Source organism: Amphiura filiformis, chromosome 12 (genome assembly GCF_039555335.1).
Source record: "Amphiura filiformis chromosome 12, Afil_fr2py, whole genome shotgun sequence".
Classification (NCBI taxonomy): Eukaryota; Metazoa; Echinodermata; class Ophiuroidea; order Amphilepidida; family Amphiuridae; genus Amphiura; species Amphiura filiformis.
The window spans coordinates 33,912,562-33,934,136 of NC_092639.1; the positions used below are offsets into that span (position 1 = coordinate 33,912,562).

General features: G+C 35.7%; 1 protein-coding gene across 1 annotated transcript in view; it reads left to right on the top strand.

Moving 5' to 3' along the window:
• The window catches only part of LOC140166771 (uncharacterized), a 49,695-nt gene that overhangs the window by 22,546 nt on the left and 5,574 nt on the right, over positions 1 to 21,575 (top strand). Inside the window, exons 12-31 of the mRNA XM_072190264.1 lie at positions 5,802 to 5,930; positions 6,474 to 6,599; positions 7,047 to 7,163; positions 8,156 to 8,281; positions 8,423 to 8,554; positions 9,341 to 9,469; positions 10,353 to 10,478; positions 11,136 to 11,252; positions 11,859 to 11,984; positions 12,334 to 12,465; positions 12,707 to 12,835; positions 13,777 to 13,902; positions 14,563 to 14,679; positions 17,922 to 18,047; positions 18,647 to 18,778; positions 19,537 to 19,665; positions 19,917 to 20,042; positions 20,481 to 20,639; positions 20,784 to 20,903; positions 21,306 to 21,550. Coding sequence (XP_072046365.1) covers positions 5,802 to 5,930; positions 6,474 to 6,599; positions 7,047 to 7,163; positions 8,156 to 8,281; positions 8,423 to 8,554; positions 9,341 to 9,469; positions 10,353 to 10,478; positions 11,136 to 11,252; positions 11,859 to 11,984; positions 12,334 to 12,465; positions 12,707 to 12,835; positions 13,777 to 13,902; positions 14,563 to 14,679; positions 17,922 to 18,047; positions 18,647 to 18,778; positions 19,537 to 19,665; positions 19,917 to 20,042; positions 20,481 to 20,639; positions 20,784 to 20,903; positions 21,306 to 21,418 — 2,537 coding nt within the window. The 3' untranslated portion in view covers positions 21,419 to 21,550. The remainder of the gene's footprint in view (positions 1 to 5,801; positions 5,931 to 6,473; positions 6,600 to 7,046; positions 7,164 to 8,155; positions 8,282 to 8,422; positions 8,555 to 9,340; positions 9,470 to 10,352; positions 10,479 to 11,135; positions 11,253 to 11,858; positions 11,985 to 12,333; positions 12,466 to 12,706; positions 12,836 to 13,776; positions 13,903 to 14,562; positions 14,680 to 17,921; positions 18,048 to 18,646; positions 18,779 to 19,536; positions 19,666 to 19,916; positions 20,043 to 20,480; positions 20,640 to 20,783; positions 20,904 to 21,305; positions 21,551 to 21,575) is intronic.

Genomic DNA, 21,575 nt, shown 5'->3' on the forward strand with positions numbered 1-21,575 from the left:
GGGCTGTATAGTGAGGAAAAGAAAGAAACATGATTGAAAAAAAAAAGAACAAGGAAAAGAAAAACCACTACCGGCAAATCAAATGTATAATTTGCTCCTAGACATTGAGTTGAGAATTAAAAAATTGGAAATTCTTATTCCATGTCTCAAAACAGAGGCTGAAATGTTGAAACCTGAAAAAATTATTAATTTCCATTATAAAGGCTTTTTGTTTTCTCATCATATAACAACTGAAAGGATGGTTAACTCAGCACTAATTGGTTTAATATTTTGTTGTTTAGATACTGATGAGTGTTTGACTGCTCCATGTGATGCGAATGCTAATTGTACAAATACAGTTGGCTCCTTCCAGTGTGAGTGCGACAGTGGATTCAGTGGCGATGGACTGACTTGTTCAGGTAATGAAGAATTTGAAAAGCACTTTTAAGTATAAAAATATCGCCCTCTATGAATGAAATAAATATATTTCTGTAGTTTTTGTGGATGCAAACATTCTGGGTTTTTAAACCCAGAACGGTTTTGGGTTTTTAAACGAATATCTCAGCTCTTCAACTACTTTTAAGAGCTGAGATATTAGTTGCCACTTCTAGGAAAATGACTTTGAAGATGCTTCAGTTTTTGGCAGTGCTGCAATTTTGGAAGACCACCATTTGCAGCTTGCTTAGTGTAATAATATGTTAAACAAAAACATAAAATCGGACCAGCAATGATAAACCCATGCAGTCATAAAGCTCAAAATGAAATATCTTGATGTAATATTATCTGTAGATCAAACTCATATACAATCATCACATATCTTGATATTGTCATGTTTTCATCCTTTTGTCCTCTTGTTTTAGTCTTTTATTTTTATTTTATTTTCATTTTGGAATTATTTACTATTTGTTGTTTACATGTTCGCTCAATCAGTTAAGGCTCTAGACTCCGTTGCATTTGTGTTTAGCGATGGGAGTTTGAGCCCAAGTTTGTCCTTGTTGACTAATTGAGCTAACTTGAAATTTCAATGGGCAAGGAACTAACTAACTGCTTATTAAGTTATTATCTTAGTATCCTGTATGCAAACTCAGGGATATGATCCTGGCTGTGATGGTTATTCTACATGTAGGCTGACTAGGGTAATACCCCAATATAGAGCTGCATCCCTGGTTTAGATGGTATGTCTTGGGCTACAGCGGTCAACGAATTCATGTTAAGTGTGCTAACACTTGTGGGTTTATGGCTAAGCATAGGACACTATAATAAATCAATGCTTTTGAAAATATTTTCTTTCACTCCAGATATTGATGAATGTACCCTGGATCAAGACAACTGTGCTCAAGTCTGCGTCAATCTGGTTCCAGGTTTTGAGTGCAACTGTAATGCTGGGTTCACTCTACTGGTCAGTGACAACGTAACCTGTGTCCGTAAGTATACCATCTGCACCTCAATTGGTTGAACTAGCGCTCAACATTTGCGGACTGGTCATTTTTATGTCATGCTCCACACATTTCAAACCAACTGCCAGATCACATCAAATTTGCTGGGTCTTTGGATACTTTCAAGAAACTATTGAAACATGAAATTTTCATTGCCTACTACCATTAAAATTATTTTGCTTTTAATTGCTATAGTAGTATATTTTGCACATGTATCATTTTCTTTGAAAAAACATTGTTCTTTCTTTTTGTGTCTAGTTTTTAGCGCAAATTCTTGTATAGTGTTTTGCACTCAGTAAGTGTCTGTGATTTGTTGATTGATTGATTGATTGATTGATTGATTGATTGATTGATTGATTAATTGATTTTTTGAAATGGCAATGACCTCAACAAAATATGGACTAATTACTCTGATGATCAAGATCTATGTTTTAAATATGGAATTCACTTATAGTATATATAAGGGTTTTTAAAATCTTGTTTTTCATCAGATTTTTAAAGTCTCAAGAACCAAACTATTAATTATATATTATCTGATAATGTTTGTTTTAATATTAATTTATATAACCAATTTTCCCTATGAATTTCAGCTGATGTTCAATGTCAGACTGGACTTAGTTGTACCAATGGTGTGTGCTTCCGTGATAATAGTAACGCTGTTGAATCGTGTGTGTGCAACAGTGGATATGAACTTGACAGTACTGATACGAGCCTTTGCGTAGGTAAGTTAATTTAAAACCGATGATTGAAATACTAAACAAAGAGAAAAAAAAACATTTTAAAAAACATGTTCATGACTTTATATGACTCTACATGTAAAGCAATAATGTGTGATTTACATAAAAAATAGATTCCTATTTAAATGTTTGTTTTCACTGATCACATTATCCCGTTTTAATTTCAAGCCAAACAAATGAGGTATAAGGAAGAAAATTGCGATTTCATTCCAGCGCCTACAATGCGTATGCTATGCTCGCCGATCGTAACATGTAATACTGCACGGAGTTTTGCGCTCGACGTGTGTACACATTAGCTGACATCCACGGGAGATGTTAGCAAGCAGTCGATCAATGAACTCTGAATAAAACCGGTCGACCGGTTTTAATATAAAAGTTAAATTTTACTGTTATTAAAGCACTTCAAGCTTAGTCTTTTTACGTGATATTTTAGTTCACCACTGGGCATTATAATTATGCAAAAAGTAGAAATCCGAGTAAAATTGAAGGCGTCGCTGTGAAGCAAATCTCACATAATGTGTGTGTGGATTTCAACTGGAATAGCCCAATGATTCTATTGATGGTATGGGCATAATATTTGATTTTTTTCTTGTTTCAGATATTGATGAATGTGGTGTTAGTGACCAGTGTGATATTAACGTTGGCATCTGTACAAATACAGTACCTGGTTATACCTGCTCATGTCCAGCTGGTTTTACACTTGATAGTGACCAAAGGACCTGCACAGGTAAAGTAACGAAAAAATCAATTCAGTTCTGTTTCAATTTTCCAATGCTATCTTTGTGTGTGCAAGTAATAATAATTGCTTTTCATCATTAACAAATCTGTTGTTTTTCTTTCTTTTTTCTAGATATCAATGAATGTTCCCAAGCCAATTTGAATGATTGTGATGTCAACGCTGAGTGTACTAATATCATTGGTGGGTTTAACTGTACATGTGACCTAGGGTACTCAGGAGATGGTGTCACATGTTCTGGTAAGTTTGCTATACAAATGTACATACCATAATCAAAGCATTGATGCTGACATATTTCTCTTTCGCACATCATCATTTACATCTTTGCAATACAATAAGGATTCTCCTATTGCACATTTGGGTTCCCATGAGGCCAAAAAAAAGAATTGTTGTGTTGCCCTCAACCGTCCTACTCTAAATCCTGAAAAATCAGGGTCGCAATTTTTTTATTTTTTATTTTTTTGAATGATGATTTTTACAGATTTGTTCAAAAACTCAATGTTTTTCTCTTAAAATTAATATTTTATTGAAAGACTAGTCTTTAATTGATGTCTAACAGGTATCCAGAAGTCAAAATTGACAAATGTCCCCTAATTGAAGAAACATTATTTAATATTTGAGGGGATTTTTAAAAACTGAAGGTTTAAAAAACAAAACAAAAACAAACAAACAAGAAATCCGACCGTCCGACCCAAATTTCCCATTTTCCCACTTGCGGGCAACACAACAATATTTTTTTTTGGCCTGATGTAAGTGGAACTTTAGGACTAAAAGTGCCATCCCTTAAAAATCTCACCAGCAAATAAGGGCACAGACCCGTAATTCTTGTTGGAATTTTCAGAGATAGGAACCGTCTATTTCATCACCTGCTGTTATGTTTGTGTTTTCAGATATCGATGAATGTTTGAATTCTCCATGTGATGCCAATGCCAACTGTACTAATGTAGTAGGCTCTTACACATGCAACTGTTTGGATGGATATTCAGGAGATGGAATAACATGCACAGGTAAGAGACTAATGTATAATCTGGAGGACTATAGATGGATTGAAAACCAAAACAAAGTTTTTGCACTACAACAAATTCCAATTCAGTCATTAAGTTCTAATTATTTGCTTGTTTGTAATTTGTGTGAGTGGTTACTTTTGAGAGGGTTTTATTTGTGAAAGTAATTGTTGAATATCAGTAACCTACTTGTATGTTATCTAACAAGCAATTTGATTGGTACACTCTTATGTGTGATATGCAAAGGTTATGAATGGGGGGTGCTGATTTAGAAAAAGTGCACTTTTTTTTTTTCCAAGGGGGCAATTCTGTGAAAAGTGGACTTTCTTCCCCAAATTTAGACATTTTTTGATCAAAAAAGCTTAAAAAATCAATTTTTTTGGCCCGCTATGCTCGCAAATTCTTAGATTTTTGGACTTTTTGTATACTTTTGCTACGGGCCTGGTTATGAATAATCAAATGATGCATGGTATAAATGTGATTTTTGTGTTAATATAAAAATCAACTGCTGTGATAATTGGTCAGCATTGCAAACACTTCTGTCATAAGAAGTGAACCAAACTGATGTCATCAGATTAATTCATTAAAAGGAATTCATTAAAATCAAACATTTTCTCATTAAAAAAGAAGCTATATTCACTATTATATATTTTTTTTCAGATATCGATGAGTGTCAACTGAATTTGGACAACTGTGGTCAGCTCTGTATAAATCTGGAGCCTGGATTTGAATGTGATTGTAATGCTGGTCTGACAATACTTCTGAGTGATGGTGTTACTTGTGTCCGTAAGTATTTTTATGTGACCATTTAACTTTATGTATTCTTTTTGTAAATTACTCTTCCTAGATACAGATTTAAACCAAAACAAATGTGAGGATTAGATCCAGGTTTTTTGTTTTAAGATTTATAAATTTCTTAACTTGGATCTAATTTAATCTATTCTGGATCTAGCCTGCATCTAATCTAAAATTTAAATTTAAAACCTAATCTTAAACTTAAAGTTTAAGATTTTTAATTGTAATATACATGATGAATTGTTTTTCATAAGTAATTATTGTTTTATCTTTACAGCTGAGACTGATTGTCAGACTGGGCTAATATGCAGCAATGGAGCATGTATAAGGAATGCAACTACTGCTGCAGAGTCATGTGTATGTGATAAGGGCTATGAGCTATCACCAACCAATAGCTCTCTCTGTATTGGTAAGTTAAACAGATGCTTACTGACTAAGTTTGCCAGTATTCTCAAGATTTTGTTATTGTAACCCTTCCCCCCTTCATGTTGTGTTACAAACATTAACTTTTCAATTATTTGCATGTATAGAGACTAGAGTTCGGGTACTCAACTGCTATGTCGTCCCTGTATTAATGTATGGAAGTGAAGCATGGTCAATAACAACAGACATTAAAAGAAGATTGGAGAGCTGCGAGATGTGGTTCCTTAGAAGAATGATGAAGATCCCGTGGACTGATAAAGTGTCTAATGACGATGTCCTAAGTAGAGCAAATGTGAACAGGAAGCTGTTACTTGAAATCAGAGTTAAGCAGCTCAAATTCCTTGGTCATATCCTCAGAAAGGATGGTTTCGAGAACCTAGTATTGACAGGAAGAATAGAAGGAACAAGGAGCAGAGGCAGGAAGAGAGTGATGTGGTTATCAAATCTGAAAGACTGGCTAAAAGAAAGGGGAGCTGAACATAAAGCGACAGAGCTTCTGGAGATGGCTTATAACAGAGAATTGTGGCACGACATGATCGCCAACGTCTTAGGATATGGCACCTAGAGAGAGAGAGAGCATGTAAATCTGTTAACTGTTTTTAGTTGAATCAGTATTGCTTTCATATTGGTGTTTTCATTTACATATAGCTCATGTATCCTCATAAGTTTTTATCCTCTGTTTGCTTTGCAGATATTGATGAGTGTGGTGTTAGCGATCAGTGTGATGTTAGCGTTGGTATCTGTACAAATACAATACCCGGCTATACATGCTCATGTCCAGCTGGTTATACACTTGGAACTGACCAAAGGACCTGCACAGGTATAATCAAATAATTTTCTCGTGACATCCCTCACATATGTGTAGGCTCTGATGTCTGTGATATGCTACTTATGTCAGGGGTCAGTTGTTAAAAAGGGTAAAGATAAAAACTTTTTGAGTGTGGGATTATTGTTGTCTGTTATGCTCAGTGGCATTTATGTATTTGGCTATTCCAGTTGAATTACATACACCCTTATGAAAAGCATAATCTTAATCTCCCGCACAGGGAGTGTGAGTTTCAAATGGGGAGATTAAGATTAATATCTTCCATAGAAGTGTATGCATTTCAACTGGATTAGCACATTCCAACTTCTTAGAGGGACTGCAAAGTAAGTCTTCCTTTTAATTGATTAAACAATGTTTACTGGGATAATGATGCACTTTGTGTGCAAATCTGTGTAATATTAAAGAGGAGATGCACATTTAGTATTGTTGATTACGGTAGCCTATAAATCAAAAACATGTCTGGCGACTTGTTCCGGGTTTTGTTGGAGCTGGTCATATATTTGTATGCTAATGTGAATACTCTTTTCATTTTCCTAGATGTCAATGAATGTTCCCAAGCCAATTTGAACGATTGTGATGGCAACGCTGAGTGTACTAATACCATTGGTGGGTTTAACTGTACATGTGACCCAGGGTACTCAGGAGATGGTGTCACATGCTCTGGTAAGTTTGTTATACAAATGTGCATACCATAATCAAAAAATTGTTGCTTACAAAATGTGGAAGATATTTCTCTTTTGCACATCATCGTTTACATCATTGCAATACCATAAAGATGCGTAATGGCGCATATGGGCTCCCTTGACACAAATGGAATTTTAAGCACAGGCTAAAAGTGGCCTCTGCTAAAAATTCCACCGGCAAATAAGGGCCCAGACTATTAATCCCTGTTGGAATTTTTAGAGGAGGGAACTCTCGGTACAGTTCAGGTACACCCTGTGTACCCTATGTTTTAGGGTTAGGTTAGGTTTATAATTTTGGTAACAATTAGGGTTAGGGTTATAATCAAGGTGGATTAGGATTAAGGTTATAATTAGGGTGGGTTAGGGTTATACTTGTGCCCCGGGTATTCCAGAATTTCATCACTTGGTGTCATTTGTGTGTTTTCAGATATTGACGAATGCATGAATTCGCCATGTGATGCCAATGCCAACTGTACTAATGTAGTAGGCTCTTACACATGCAACTGTTTGGATGGATATTCAGGAGATGGAATCACATGCACAGGTAAGAGACTAATGTATAATCTGGAGGACTATAGACAGATTGAAAAACGTAACAAAAGTTTTTGCACTACAGCAAATTCCTATTCAGTCATTTACCTCTAATTCTTCGCTTGTTTGTAATTTGTGTGTGATATTTTGTGTCAAATATTGTGTAAGTGGTTACCTTTGAGAGGGTTTTATTTGCGGGAGTAATTGATGGATATCAGTAACCAGTCCGGTCCGACTGCCGGATCAGGAAGTACTGCCGAATCAGGCAGCATGTTGCGAATCAGGCAACACAGGCTTTGGTAACCCTTCCGAATTTGACAGACTAAGGACTAAATTGTTCATGGTGATTTGATAAAAGATCGGTGGAAATTTTACTTTGACACACATGAGCTACATGTAAGTTGACAATTTTTCACATGGAGAAAAAAAATTCCACCGGGAGGAATATAATTAAAATAACAAAACAATTTCTAACGGTTTTTAAAAATTTGATTTAAATATGCAAATTAACTTTATTTTAATTAATATTGATGAAAAATTACTACTAATTGTACATTCATTGATAATTTTATATATTTTACCCACTTCTTTACTCTAAACCAAGAAATAAAGGATGCTCTATTTGAAATAGAGTATTGCATTGTGGGATACCATACTGCCTGACTCGGCAACATGCTGCCTGATTCGGTAGTACTTCCTGATCAGGCAGTCGGACCGGACTGGTAACCTATGCATATGTTATCTGACAAGCAATTTGATTGATACGCACATGTGTGATACGCAATGGTTATGAATAATCAAGTGATGGGCATGCTATAAATGTGATTTTTGTGTTATTTTAAAATCAAGTTTTGTGATAACTGGTCAACATTGCGAACTTCTGTCATAAAAGTGAACCAAAATGACATCATCAGATTAATGTGTTAAAATGGATTAATTAAAATCACACATTTCTCATTCAAAAACAAAGGAAGCTATATTCACTATTATATTTATTTTTTTCAGATATCGATGAGTGTCAACTGAATTTGGATAATTGTGGTCAGCTCTGTGTTAATTTGGAGCCTGGATTTGAATGTGATTGTAATGCTGGTCTGACAATACTTCTGAGTGATGGTGTTACTTGTGTCCGTAAGTAATTTATTAAACATTTATTGTTAGTTCATTTTTGCTATGAATGATTTATCTTAGATCAATGTCATTTGCTTATGATTGTAATAAATTGAATTGAAATTGAAATTTTTCATGCAAAGTTATTTTCAATCCTTACAGCGGAGACTGATTGTCAGACTGGGTTAATATGCACCAATGGAGCATGTATAAGGAATGCAACTACTGCTGCAGAGTCATGTGTATGTGATAAGGGCTATGAGCAATCAGCAACCAACAGCTCTCTTTGTGTTGGTAAGTATACAATAAAATAGATGTTTATTGACTAAAGTTTGTAAAATTCTCAAGAGTTGTTTATTGTTTTTACCCCTCCCCCTCCTTGATGTTGTGTCACAAACATTGACCTTTCAATTTGTTGTTTTGCATGTAAAATTTTTGGTTATCTGTTTGTCAGTTGAATCAGTGTAATTTTGCATATTGATTTTGTATATTGATTTTTTCATATACCTTGAGGGCGAGGTGGCCTAGTGGTCTAAGGCGCTGGACCATTAGGGAGAGTTGAGCGAGGAGTCCGTGGTTTGAAACCCCATCCTGCCCGATCCTTGGTGTTCACTCTAAATAGTTCCAATAGGTCGGAAATATCATAATCTTATTCTCTTTCAGTCTAGTAGAATATAATTGAGATATTTCTCCTCCCTCCCATCCACTGTGTAGAATGTGCAGGTGTACACAGTGGGTGCCCGGCGTCTCGTGGTTCGCACGGTCACGTAAAATGGCGGTTCCGTGTGTCAGACAAGTCAAACCTGCGCACGTAAAAGTTGCAGGCCTTATCGAAAAGAGTAGGGGAATCATCCCGGGCTTGTTACCTGCACCCTCCCTAGATCCCAGGGGCAGTAATAGTTGTGTATACAGTGATGGTAGTAGATTAGTTGTGTTAATGTAATGTTGTGAAATGGTGATAGAGATAGATAGATGTTTCAAAGTACACTGCTGAGCAGTGGTGCGCCTGAATAATAGGCGGAAATTCCCAAATCCAATCATGTGTCCTCATAAGTTATTAATCCTCTTTTTGCCTTGCAGATATTGATGAGTGTGGTGTTAGCGATCAGTGTGATGTTAGCGTTGGTATCTGTACTAATACAGTACCTGGCTATACATGCTCATGTCCAGCTGGTTTTACACTTGGAACTGACCAAAGGACCTGCACAGGTATATAATGATTTTTTTTTCATATGATATCCCTTGCAGATGTGTAGGGTTTGATATCTGTGATATGCGACTTAGGTCAGGGGTCAATTTTCAAAAAGGGTAAAGATAATAACTTTCCCAGTGTGGCATTACTGTGGTCTGTTATGCTCAGTGGCATTTATGTATCGGGCTGTTCCAGTTGAAATCCATACACCCCTTATGGAAAATATAATCTTAATCTCCCACACAGGGAGTGTGTGTTTTAAATGGGGTTACCTGAAATCTACACCACCTGTGTGGGAGATTAATGTTATGTCATAGAAGTGTATGGATTTCAACTGGAATAGGCCATTCTGAATAAAACTTCTTGGAGGCAAATTAAGTCTTACTTTTAATTTGTTAAAAAATGTTTTACCGGGACAATTGTGCACTTTGTGTGCAAAACTGTGTAATTTTAAACAAAATATGCACATTAGCATGGTGATTGAGGTAGCCTTCACTGTAAGAGCAGTGTAAGAGTTGTCTTGTATGATATGTTTATTATGATATGGAACAAAGACAAAAACAAGTAAACTACCGTAAACCCTCGTCTACAAGCATATAGAGTGCTTCTGATGAAAGCTAAATTAATCCAGGCACCATTATGGAGTTTGAGCAAATAAATTACAGAACCAATCATACAAACAAGTATTATTGTAAGACCAATCTGTTGTAGTGGCATATTTACGCATGTATCGTATTAATTTAGCTTTCATCAAAAACACTATGCTTGTAGACGAGGTTTTACGGTATATCTTATTACATGCATGTTTTTGATTACAAGATAACACTGATCCTTACGCATTTGAATATAACATCTGATGTCTTTGTATGCTAATGTGAATACTTTTTTTCTTTTTTTTAGATGTTAATGAATGTTCCCAAGCCAATTTAAACAATTGTGATGTCAATGCTGAGTGTACAAATACCATTGGTGGATTTAACTGTACATGTGACCTTGGGTACTCAGGAGATGGTGTCACATGCTCTGGTAAGTTTTCTTTTAGAAATTTAGAATTAAAAGTATTATCAATACTGTTTGTTAAGTTTTTCTATTTAGCTCCATCCTAGAGGTTGAGCAGGCGGTGATGGAAGCGATATTGCCAAGTTTGAGGTCGCCATTGGATTAACACATAATCATGAAATCTTCACAAACAATTCTAAATTTGTTATGTGGTGTCAAAGCAAAATTATCTTACTCTAAAACCGTCGGGGTTCTACAAAGTACCCCACTGCAAGTATGTTAATTTTCCATTTGTAATTGCTAACCGTGTATTTTGAATAGGGCTGTCAGCCCTGTATCTTCGCCAGCCTCGTACGTCACGTGTTGCGCTTCCTATGCCGCCTGAGGTTGAGCTCTTAATTGGTAGTTTCATCTGTAGTAGTGAAGGTGTCCAGTGTAGCTTGGTATAAACAGTGTTATTGGGTTATCAACTTGGGCAATAATCATAAGTAATTGTGCCTTACAAACTCTGTTCATATTGTTCATGCAAGCACGTAATTAGCCTTGTGTGTGAGGGGAGGGTGTGCTGTTTAATACCTTAATACTTGAATCAAATTCTTAGTTTTGTAAGAAAGGATACATAGTGTAGTTGTGTGTCTCATATAGAAACTTGGCATTTATAATGTTTTGCTTGGTTGTTTTCAGATATCGATGAATGTTTGAATTCTCCATGTGATGGCAATGCTAACTGTACTAATGTAGTAGGCTCTTACACATGCAACTGTTTGGATGGATATTCAGGAGATGGAATCACATGTACAGGTAAGAGACTAACTTTATAGATGAACTAATTCTGTCTTTTAAGAATTAACATATTGAAGGAACTTTAGAATAGTAGCAGGTGAGAAGGCTGTGTGGTCGGGGACGCTGTATTATCGGCTGAGAGAATACTACCTACGAGGGGGTCAGACCATGGACTTGCCTTGCATAAGAATTCTCTTCCTTTCCCAAATGTTCATATAAGGTCTGAAATCCTGCAATTATATTCAGCTACTTGCAAGAATATAGCTGTGTGTACGCTATTCTATATCAATCCACAATGTTATGAGTACTGCCTATTACAAGCTGATCAGAGTATATAATTTGGTTCACGGTTGCGCTGCAAGCGTGCTGACAAACTGCCTCTGTACGCATGCGTATACACTCAGCGTGTTTAATTTTACGCTCCCGATTTGATACTGCGGCGAGCAAAATATGCACGTACGTCACTACCGAACTTGAAGTGAACCATATTATAGCAGCATGGCTGGCTCAGAACAGAAGACAATGTTATAAAAATGATAAAAGCAAATTATTAACTTATGACTTACAGGTACCTTATGCATTACCAAGTGCTCAATGTTTGATTTCCCTTCCCTTTGTTTTCAGATATCAATGAGTGTCAACTGAATTTGGACAACTGTGGTCAGCTCTGTATAAATCTGGAGCCTGGATTTGAATGTGATTGTAATGCTGGTCTGACAATACTTCTGAGTGATGGTGTTACTTGTGTCCGTAAGTATTTCGTTTTAAACATTTAACTTATTTATATAATGCATTTATTCTGCAAAAATCCAGACTTTATTGTTTGTAATTTTAACAAGATGAACTGCTTTTCATGTAAAGTTATTTGTTATTATTACAATTAAAGAAACGGAGAGAAAAAATCAGAACCGTTCGGATTCTAACCAGCGTGCACTGGCAGTTTGTCTGAGCTCCGTTTCTTTAATTATTATATATTTTCTCAGGCATGCATCCTCTGGATCCTCGCATTTAATATTTAATGCCTCATATTGACTGATGTTCTGCCAGGACACAGCAGATAGGCCGCCCTCTCTAATTATAATTATTGTTATTATTGCAGCGGAGACTGATTGTCAGACTGGGCTAATGTGCACCAATGGAGCATGTATAAGGAATGCAACTACTGCTGCAGAGTCATGTGTATGTGATAAGGGCTATGAGTTATCACCAACCAATAGCTCTCTGTGTGTTGGTAAGTTTACAAATAAGTGACAACAGATATTTATTGATCATGTTTCTTAGTAGTTCATTATTAATTTAAAAAAATGTGTACCCCCTTGATGTTGTGTCACAAACATTAGCCTTTTTATGTTTTGCATGTAAAATCTTTGGTAACCGGTTTGTTAGTTGAATCAGTGTCTTTTTTTCTGCATATTGAAATTTTCTATTACATATAGCTCATGTGTCCTCTTATTATCCTCTTTGCTTTTCAGATATTGATGAGTGTGGTGTTAGTGACCAGTGTGATGTTAACGTTGGTATCTGTACAAATACAGTACCCGGCTATACATGCTCATGTCCAGCTGGTTTTACACTGGGAAGTGATCAAAGGACCTGCACAGGTATATATATAGATAAACAAATATTTTAGTTTTTGTTTATCATGCAATATAGCAAGGGTGGATATGCATTTGTTGCAGCGATATCTGTGCATATGTAACTTATTGCAGCACTGCAACTAGCCACTTTTCAAACTGTTCAGGTGCAAAGTATAATGGGTTAATTCACCCCCTATGGAAGACATTACCTTAATCTTACACACAGGGAGTGTGAATTTCAAATGGAGTCGCCCATTCAGTGTCGTCTGCTCCAAAATGGGTTATTCCAGTTGAAATCCATACACCTCCTATGGAAGACATGACCTTAATCTTACACACAGGGAGTGTGAATTTCAAATGAGGCTACATGAATGTGTGAGTCCATTTGAAATTCACTTCCTGTGTGTGAGATTAAGGTCATGTCTTCCATAGGGGGGTGTATGTCAACTGGAATAGCCCAATTGCCAGCTAATTGACTGTCAAGTTTATAAGGTAGAATTTCAGAAAACAAGGCAGGTGGAATGAATCATTCTGTTTTATCGTTATAATATGCCAATACTGATGGACAAGAGTAACATTAACTCTCTTCACACGGGTGTCAACTGCAGACGACAGGTTTCAAATTTTTTTAAAAAGTCAGAAATTTCATAAATGTTTTTTATGACCATATTTGGAATCAGTATGAAAGATGCATTAAAATGAGTACAAACAAGCCTAGTAATGGCTCAGTAGTTCTTAAGATAGCTCATGATATTTCGAGAAAATATTTCAAAACTTTAATTTTTACCGTTTAAGCGCATGGCTAGCACGCAGAGCATTAAGAGCAGCAACAACACTTAAAGCGAACATTGATGTAAATGTTATTTACCTGTGTAATTGATTCCAGAAAAAATAATTCTTATGTATTTGTTTTTCATGTGAAGTCTCTGCATGCTAATAGGCCATATTTTGCTCTTGCTTTACAGATGTTGATGAATGTTCCCAAGCCAATTTGAACGATTGTGATGTCAACGCTGAGTGTACAAATATCATTGGTGGATTTAACTGCACATGTGACCTAGGGTACTCTGGAGATGGTGTCACATGCTCTGGTAAGTTTTAAGAGAATGAATTTTAATTCAAACAGTTGTTAAAATTAAAAATTTTGAGCTCCCACCATAGTGTAGAGGAAATAATAGTAAATTACACTGGCTTGCAAAAAGAAAATGTCATTTTGATAATGATGTTATTGCTGGTTGTTAGTGGTGATAAACAGAATTAGGAACTTATCCTGGCTTTGATGGGTTATGTCAGTGTAGGCTGATAAGGGTATGTGCGTAATGAGCAGGTCATGAATGATGAGGAATGGATAAGGGTATGAAGAGATAGCACTATCAACTTTGTAATGTATTGTAAAGTGCAACAATCTACAGTAATTAATATCGTCACTGGGCGGGAAAAACCTCATATGTACTTTTTGCCCTTGAATATGGATAAAGCAAACCATTCAATATAAAGTCTATACCTACAAGGCTTTATCCATGTTCAAGGGCCAAAAGTACATACGAGGTTTTTCCCGCTCAATCACGTTATGCTCCTGAATCTGGGTATATTCTTCATGTTAGCAAGTACAGAATAAGCTTATGAATGCTATATCACTGAAAGACTAATGCTTTGTAACATGTAAGATGTATGGTGTTCCTGACTTTGTGGTTCTTCTTAGGAACTTGGATTTAACATGCAGTTTTGTTTGTTTACCTGGTTGTTTACAGATATTGATGAATGCATGAATGACCCATGTGACACTAATGCCAACTGTACTAATGTAGTAGGCTCTTACACATGCAACTGTTTGGATGGATATTCAGGAGATGGAATCACATGTACAGGTAACAGACTAATCCTACAGTTGAGACTGACAATTCTATCTTTGAAAATAAATATTTTAGTAGAGGATATATCATTTGAAGAACAAGCTCTGTTTTAGGAAGTATTAATCGAACATATCTGTATGTTTGAGGGATTGATTGATTGATTGGTTGATTATTGATTGATTGAGGATGCTGTAACCTAAAGTTCTTAGACTTGTAACTTACTTTTTTTCACATGATGGTGGAATTTCTGATCCGCAATATTATAGCTCACTTATTGGGCTCATCCAAAAATATATGTCCTGTCTTCAATCCTTAATTAAGAAGTAAAGGTGCAAAACAGTAAAACTGCATTTTTGTATGACTCTATAAAAGGCAAAAATCTATAACGTACATGCAAGGGCCGTACACATTACCTTATGATCAATCTTTGATTTCCTTCCCTTTGTTTTTCAGATATTGATGAATGTCAACTGAATTTGGACAATTGTGGTCAGATTTGTATTAATCTGGAGCCTGGATTTGAATGTGATTGTAATGCTGGTCTGACAATACTTCTGAGTGATGGTGTTACTTGTGTTCGTAAGTATTACATTTAAACATTTAAAGCTAGGGAATTTTTTTCTATGAATGATTAATCTTAGATCAAGGTCAGTTGTTTATGATTGTAACAAATTGAATTGTTTTTCATGCAAATTTATTTTTTATCATTACAGCTGAGACTGATTGTCAGACTGGGCTAATATGCACCAATGGAGCATGTTTGAGGAATGCTACTACTGCTGCAGAATCATGTGTATGTGCTAAGGGCTATGAGTTATCACCAACCAATAGCTCTCTGTGTGTTGGTAAGTTTGCAATTAGAGTAATGGTGATTCACGGGTTCATTAAGGCTAATTTCGGGCTGGTGTATCAAATACTTTAACTTGAGAATGTTTCATGGGGGAACACAATGACATATTAAGATGATCTTGGCAGTTTGGCAATTTTCAATTACCTAGTCCAGTAAACTTTGTAAGGTGGTAGAGCATATTGAGTCCTGGTTCTGTATAATTTTTGTGTCACATAAGTTGCAAATTTATTAATATTAATGCATTAATTGCACTTAATTGAATTATTTTCCAGTGTATATCTTTGTAATAATCAACATTGATTACTTCAATAAATTCAGAATACGAAGATACTGAAATTGTTCTCATATTTGAAGTCATTACCTTCAGTCCTTCATGCAGCATATAGATATTGTTTGACTGTAGCTCTGCGTAGAATCAGTTTGATTCATAAAGTTATGAATTAAAATTTTTGCTGGAACTTACTTTTACTACTTGCTATGTTGCATGTGATACCATCAGACTTCACCAGGCAAGTGACCCGCTGGCAAATATTCACTATTTTGATCAATTTGATAGATCACTAGTTTGACAATAAATACCATTTATTATGTTGAAATAGCTATCAATTAATCACTTATTTTGTTTTGTTTCAGATATTGATGAGTGTGGTATTAGCGATCAGTGTGATGTTAACTTTGGTATCTGTAATAATACAGTACCTGGCTATACATGCTCATGTCCAGCTGGTTTTACACTCGGATCAGATGAGAGAACTTGCAATGGTAAAGACATACTTTAAATGAAGACTAATTTAGGGGCGGCTTCAAAACTCAATCGCCAGTTCCATCATATTCATATTCATATTCATATTCATATTCATATTCATATTCATATTCATATTCATATTTGTATGCATATTCATATTTTATTTCCATAAAAATCAAAGACATTACATAAAAAATAATATATAAAAACATGGTACATATGGAGGAAAAGGCTGGAAGATCAAAAAGGTCTGAAAGTTAGCCTTTCCCTAAAATCACATGAAATTAACCAAACAATTCAACTTCACATAAACATAACTAAAAGACAAGACAATTATATTTAGAGATAAGTTTGGTTTTAGAACTAGCATCCGGTTGGAGCAGTTCTATTGTTCTAAACACGGTTCAAATGCTACCAAGCACCGGGCAAGCGGCGGTCAAGTTTTGAAGCTGCCCCTAATAATAATTTGCCCAATAATAATTGAGTGAATGAAGTGTGCTGATATGTATTTTCTTTTTTTCACAAAAATTAATATAGCAATAAGATTCTCCCCATTATACTGTCTACATCTCATGTTTATTTCTTGCTTCCTTTCAGATAACAATGAATGTTCCCAAGCCAATTTGAACGATTGTGATAGCAACGCTGGGTGTACTAATACCATTGGTGGATTTAACTGCACATGTGACTTAGGGTACTCAGGAGATGGAGTTACATGCTCTGGTAAGTTTGTTTTCATAATTCCATGTTACATTAATTCAAAAGTTTCAATGTTTATATCATGCCACATGTGTTGCGGTCTACGGCTGAAAGTGAAGAGACAAGAGAGACAAGAGATAGCGGCAGAGAGGGATATCAGTAGGGGAGGGCGGAGAGAGGAAAAAAGAAGAAAAAAAGGACAACAACAAAAGGAAGAAGAAAGAAGGAATTTAATCCAGAACATTTCGGCCTCTTAGATTAATGCTCTATTAAATGAAACTATATGATTGAAGTAAGTATAGAATAAAGTTTTCTGATGTGCAACAGTAAGACAATGTTTTTGACCCACACAGAGACAATTCTGGGTCAGGCATTGGCCGTTGCCATGGCAGTGTGGTGGCATCATGGTTTCAGCCAATGGGAGCTGCTCTCTCTTCGGCGCTAGGACACACCGAGTTCTAATTGCTTTCATTGCATTTGTTGGTCAGCAATCAGGATTGACGGACAAGTTTATTTAACTTTTCCATTTCTAATATTTTGAACTTTCGTAACAAAGAATTCTGTTTTTGTGTGTATGTTTACAGATATTGATGAATGTTTGAATTCTCCATGTGATGCCAATGCCAACTGTACTAATGTAGTAGGCTCTTACACATGCAACTGTTTGGATGGATATTCAGGAGATGGAATCACATGTACTGGTAAGAGACTAACTTTGAATGTTATTTTGTAATAGTAGGGATATTGAGCGAGTCATGGTTTACTATTAGATGTATGATCCCTCTTCACACAACAGTTGTTTTTTTGCAAGCAATTGTACAAAATAATGTTAATTCCATTAAATGAAAGAAGATGATTTTTGTTTTGCAGCAATACGATTATTAGGGTACTGTCAGTACTGCCAGAAGAAATGGACATCAAATCCCCTTAATCTTATCTCATGATACATCTATTTTTGTATAGATATTGATGAATGCCAACTGTCCCTTGATAACTGTGGCCAAGTGTGTGTCAATCTGGTGCCTGGTTTTGAATGTGATTGTAACTCTGGATTTGCAATACTGGTCAGCGATGGCATCTCTTGTGTCCGTAAGTAATCTGTAACTGGTAGAGATATGATATCATTGTGAGATGCATTTCCAACTGTGAAAGTGAGTATCTTAGTGATTGATTGAGTGAGTGAGTACAAGCAAGACAGTGAACGGATGAGTGAGAGTGATTGATAGGATGAGTGAGTGATTGAATGGGTGATTGAGTGATAAGTAAGCAAGTGTGAATGAATGAGTGAGTTATGAGTATGTTTATCCTCTGAGATGTCAATAACTTTGAAAGGCGGGTATTGAACTGAAGGCCTATAGATATTAACATCACTGCTCTTCTCCATCTGACTCATTAGCTCAGTTGGTAGAGCATCGGTCCGGTGATCCGAAGGTCCCAGGTTCAAATCCTGGATGGTCAGTGAAATTTTTTCACTGGCTGTCATTTATGTATGTGGAGACTTGTGTTAAAAACCTTTCTCAGACTTTGATATTGATTCAAGCTCAGCATTGTATTAATTACAGTTGGTATTAACTAGCTGCAAAATTCTCATCAGTGATGTCAACAGCTGTCGTACATACATGAATCACAGTAATCTACAAACCAATATAGTAAAATTTGACTGACTTTGTTATATTTCTCCTTCCTAGCTGAGACTCAATGTCAGACTGGTTTGACCTGCACCGATGGCAGGTGTGTCCGTGACCCAGACACAGCAGCAGAATCCTGCATGTGTGACAAGGGATATGAAATATCTATCACAAACATCTCACTTTGTGTCGGTAAGTTTTTGTGTGAATTTTCTTCTTGATTTTTTTCTTAACTTTATTGAAAGGTGATAGGACAATCAATTTTGTCATGCAGAGGTTTCATAAAGACAGTTGGAAAATTGAAGACAAAAAAACCCACACATATTAATGTAACAAAAGCAGTTCTAATGACATTGACATTTATAGTGCAATAAATATTGCAATTAATGAGATATTGTGTAATATATTATATCAATCATTTCATTTCTGAATATACACAAGCAGGGTGCTGCATGAAATGAATAAAATTATTTACTACAACATCAATGCTACTAATTATATCAAATATGGTATAATTGAAGACCAAATTAACATCAAAGTTTGTTTTTGGTATTGTTGCTGGTCATAATCTACATCATGATCAGCATATTATAGCAAGAAAAAATAATGATTCATTTCACCTGCCTTGTTGTCTCAAGTTCTCCTGTCATTCAGACTTAAAATACCGTACTGCGCAGCTCAGCAACCAATCACGTCGTCCCTTTCCAATGACCTCAGATGCAAACTAGTCATTTTAATTCGGTCTTCAATTAAACCTTCACCTGTGAGAAATCCAAAACCATCTTTGGTGTTATTTTCCAATAAAAATCAACATATATTTAAATGTTTCAGCCAATTAATCTGGAAAATTTCGTTTGCACACCTGTTTTTAAGTGTGAAGGCTATAGGCATTATCAGCAGGTATCTAATTAGGTTTCTTTACAGTGCCATTTTCCTTTGATTTCTTGCAGATATTGATGAGTGTGGTGTTAGCGATCAGTGTGATATTAACTTCGGTATCTGTAATAATACAATACCTGGCTATACATGCTCATGTCCAGCTGGTTTTACACTTGATAGTGACCAGAGAACTTGTATAGGTGAGTGTTTAGACCGACTCAAAGAAGTTGTTTTTGTCATTATCATTCTTATGGTTATCATCACAATGATCATGATTGTCATTGTTGTTGTTTATGTCATCATCATCATCGTTGTTGGCATTGCTGTATCATCATTTTTATTATCATTATCATCATCAAGTAAAGAGTCTGATCCAAAAATATTTCAAATTTAAATCAGTTTTGTAGATATCATTATACGTTGATTTATTTACTTTTGTACTATTATACAGATATGGACGAGTGCTCCGATGATGCCATGAACAATTGCCATGGAGATGCTACCTGTCTTAATACCATTGGTAGCTTTGAGTGTGAATGTAACACAGGGTATTCAGGAGATGGAGTCAACTGCACAGGTAAGCTTCCATGTAACCTTTGTTTCTTTATTCTTTTGTCTTTTTGATCATCTGATCTTGACGTCTTTTGCAGAAATTGTCCTTACCAGTTTAGCAGAAAATATCCGTACTAGCTTAGCATACCAAAGTTTGACATGCTGAAAACCTTACCTTTGAAGCCAATTTCTAGTGAATGAAGTTGAATTCTTATTGAGATCACTAAATTGCCATAGCAACCAAATTGTGATGGCCTAATTGGACAAACATGTTTCGAGTAATATAGCTTCCTGTGTATCATAAGAATGGCCAGCTGACTTTATGATGGCTCAGTGCAACTCTGATGTATCTCCAATAGCTCCCAACAGCCAATAATTAGTCACATTTTTTGCTGATTTTGATTAAAAAAATTATATATGTGAAAGTAATCATTTTTTCTAATTATAACCTTTTTTTTTTCAGATATCAATGAATGTACCGTAGGAGTGGTAACGTGTGTAAATAACACCTGTACTAATGACCTGACACCATGCCATGCTAATGCTGAATGTAGTAACACACCTGGATCCTATATGTGTATGTGTAGTGCTGGCTATATAGGCAATGGAGTAGTCTGTGTTGGTAAGTCCCTTAACTCATTCAAAACTCTTTCTAAAGCACACCATCTGTTGAAAATTGATTGTGAATGTCTGTCATATTTTTTTGCATAGATAATGTTAATAATAAGTTGTGAGCATAACATTCACATATTGGTGTTTTTTCCAGATATAAATGAATGTGATAACAGTCCATGTCATGAAGATGGAATTTGTACAAATCTAGCAGGGAGCTATAATTGTACATGTAAAGATGGTTGTGAAGGAGACGGCTATAATCTATGTACAGGTAAGCTTACCTTTATCAATCCAATGTACAGGTAGTTGTAAGCCAGTAAGAGTTACTATCCATATTTGGTAGACTGAATACTCATTGGCCATTCTTTGGTAACATTTCTGACAAAAATATGAATTTTGAAATTATTTTTTTTATTCTAGTTTCTAACATAGTCTTAAATAAACCAGGGTTTGTTGGTTGATGTAACATTGAATCTATGTGTTGTCTTTAAGCATGTGCCTGTATACTTCAGCGCTGAAAATGGTATAGCGAGAACATATTTTCATCACTTCTACTCATCCGAATTACTCAAGAAATATAGCTTAATCAACCAAGACCAACAACTTGGATTTTTGATTTAATCTTTATGGTTTTTATTATCATGTATTTTGTTTTCACCTTGACTCTTTGCAGATATTAATGAGTGTAACATTACAGGATCATGCGCCGTCAATGCGATTTGTACCAACATCCCGCGATCCTATTCCTGTCAGTGTGCTTCGGTTCAGAGGAGATGGTTTTACTGAGTTGTGTTAACATCGATGAATGCTTTGAGATTGTAGACGCCTGTCACGAACTAGCTACCTGTACTGATCTCCCAGGAAATTATAGTTGTGAATGTGTTCCTGGTTACACTGGCAATGGAACATATTGTCAAAGTAAGTTAAAAAAGATTGCCATAAT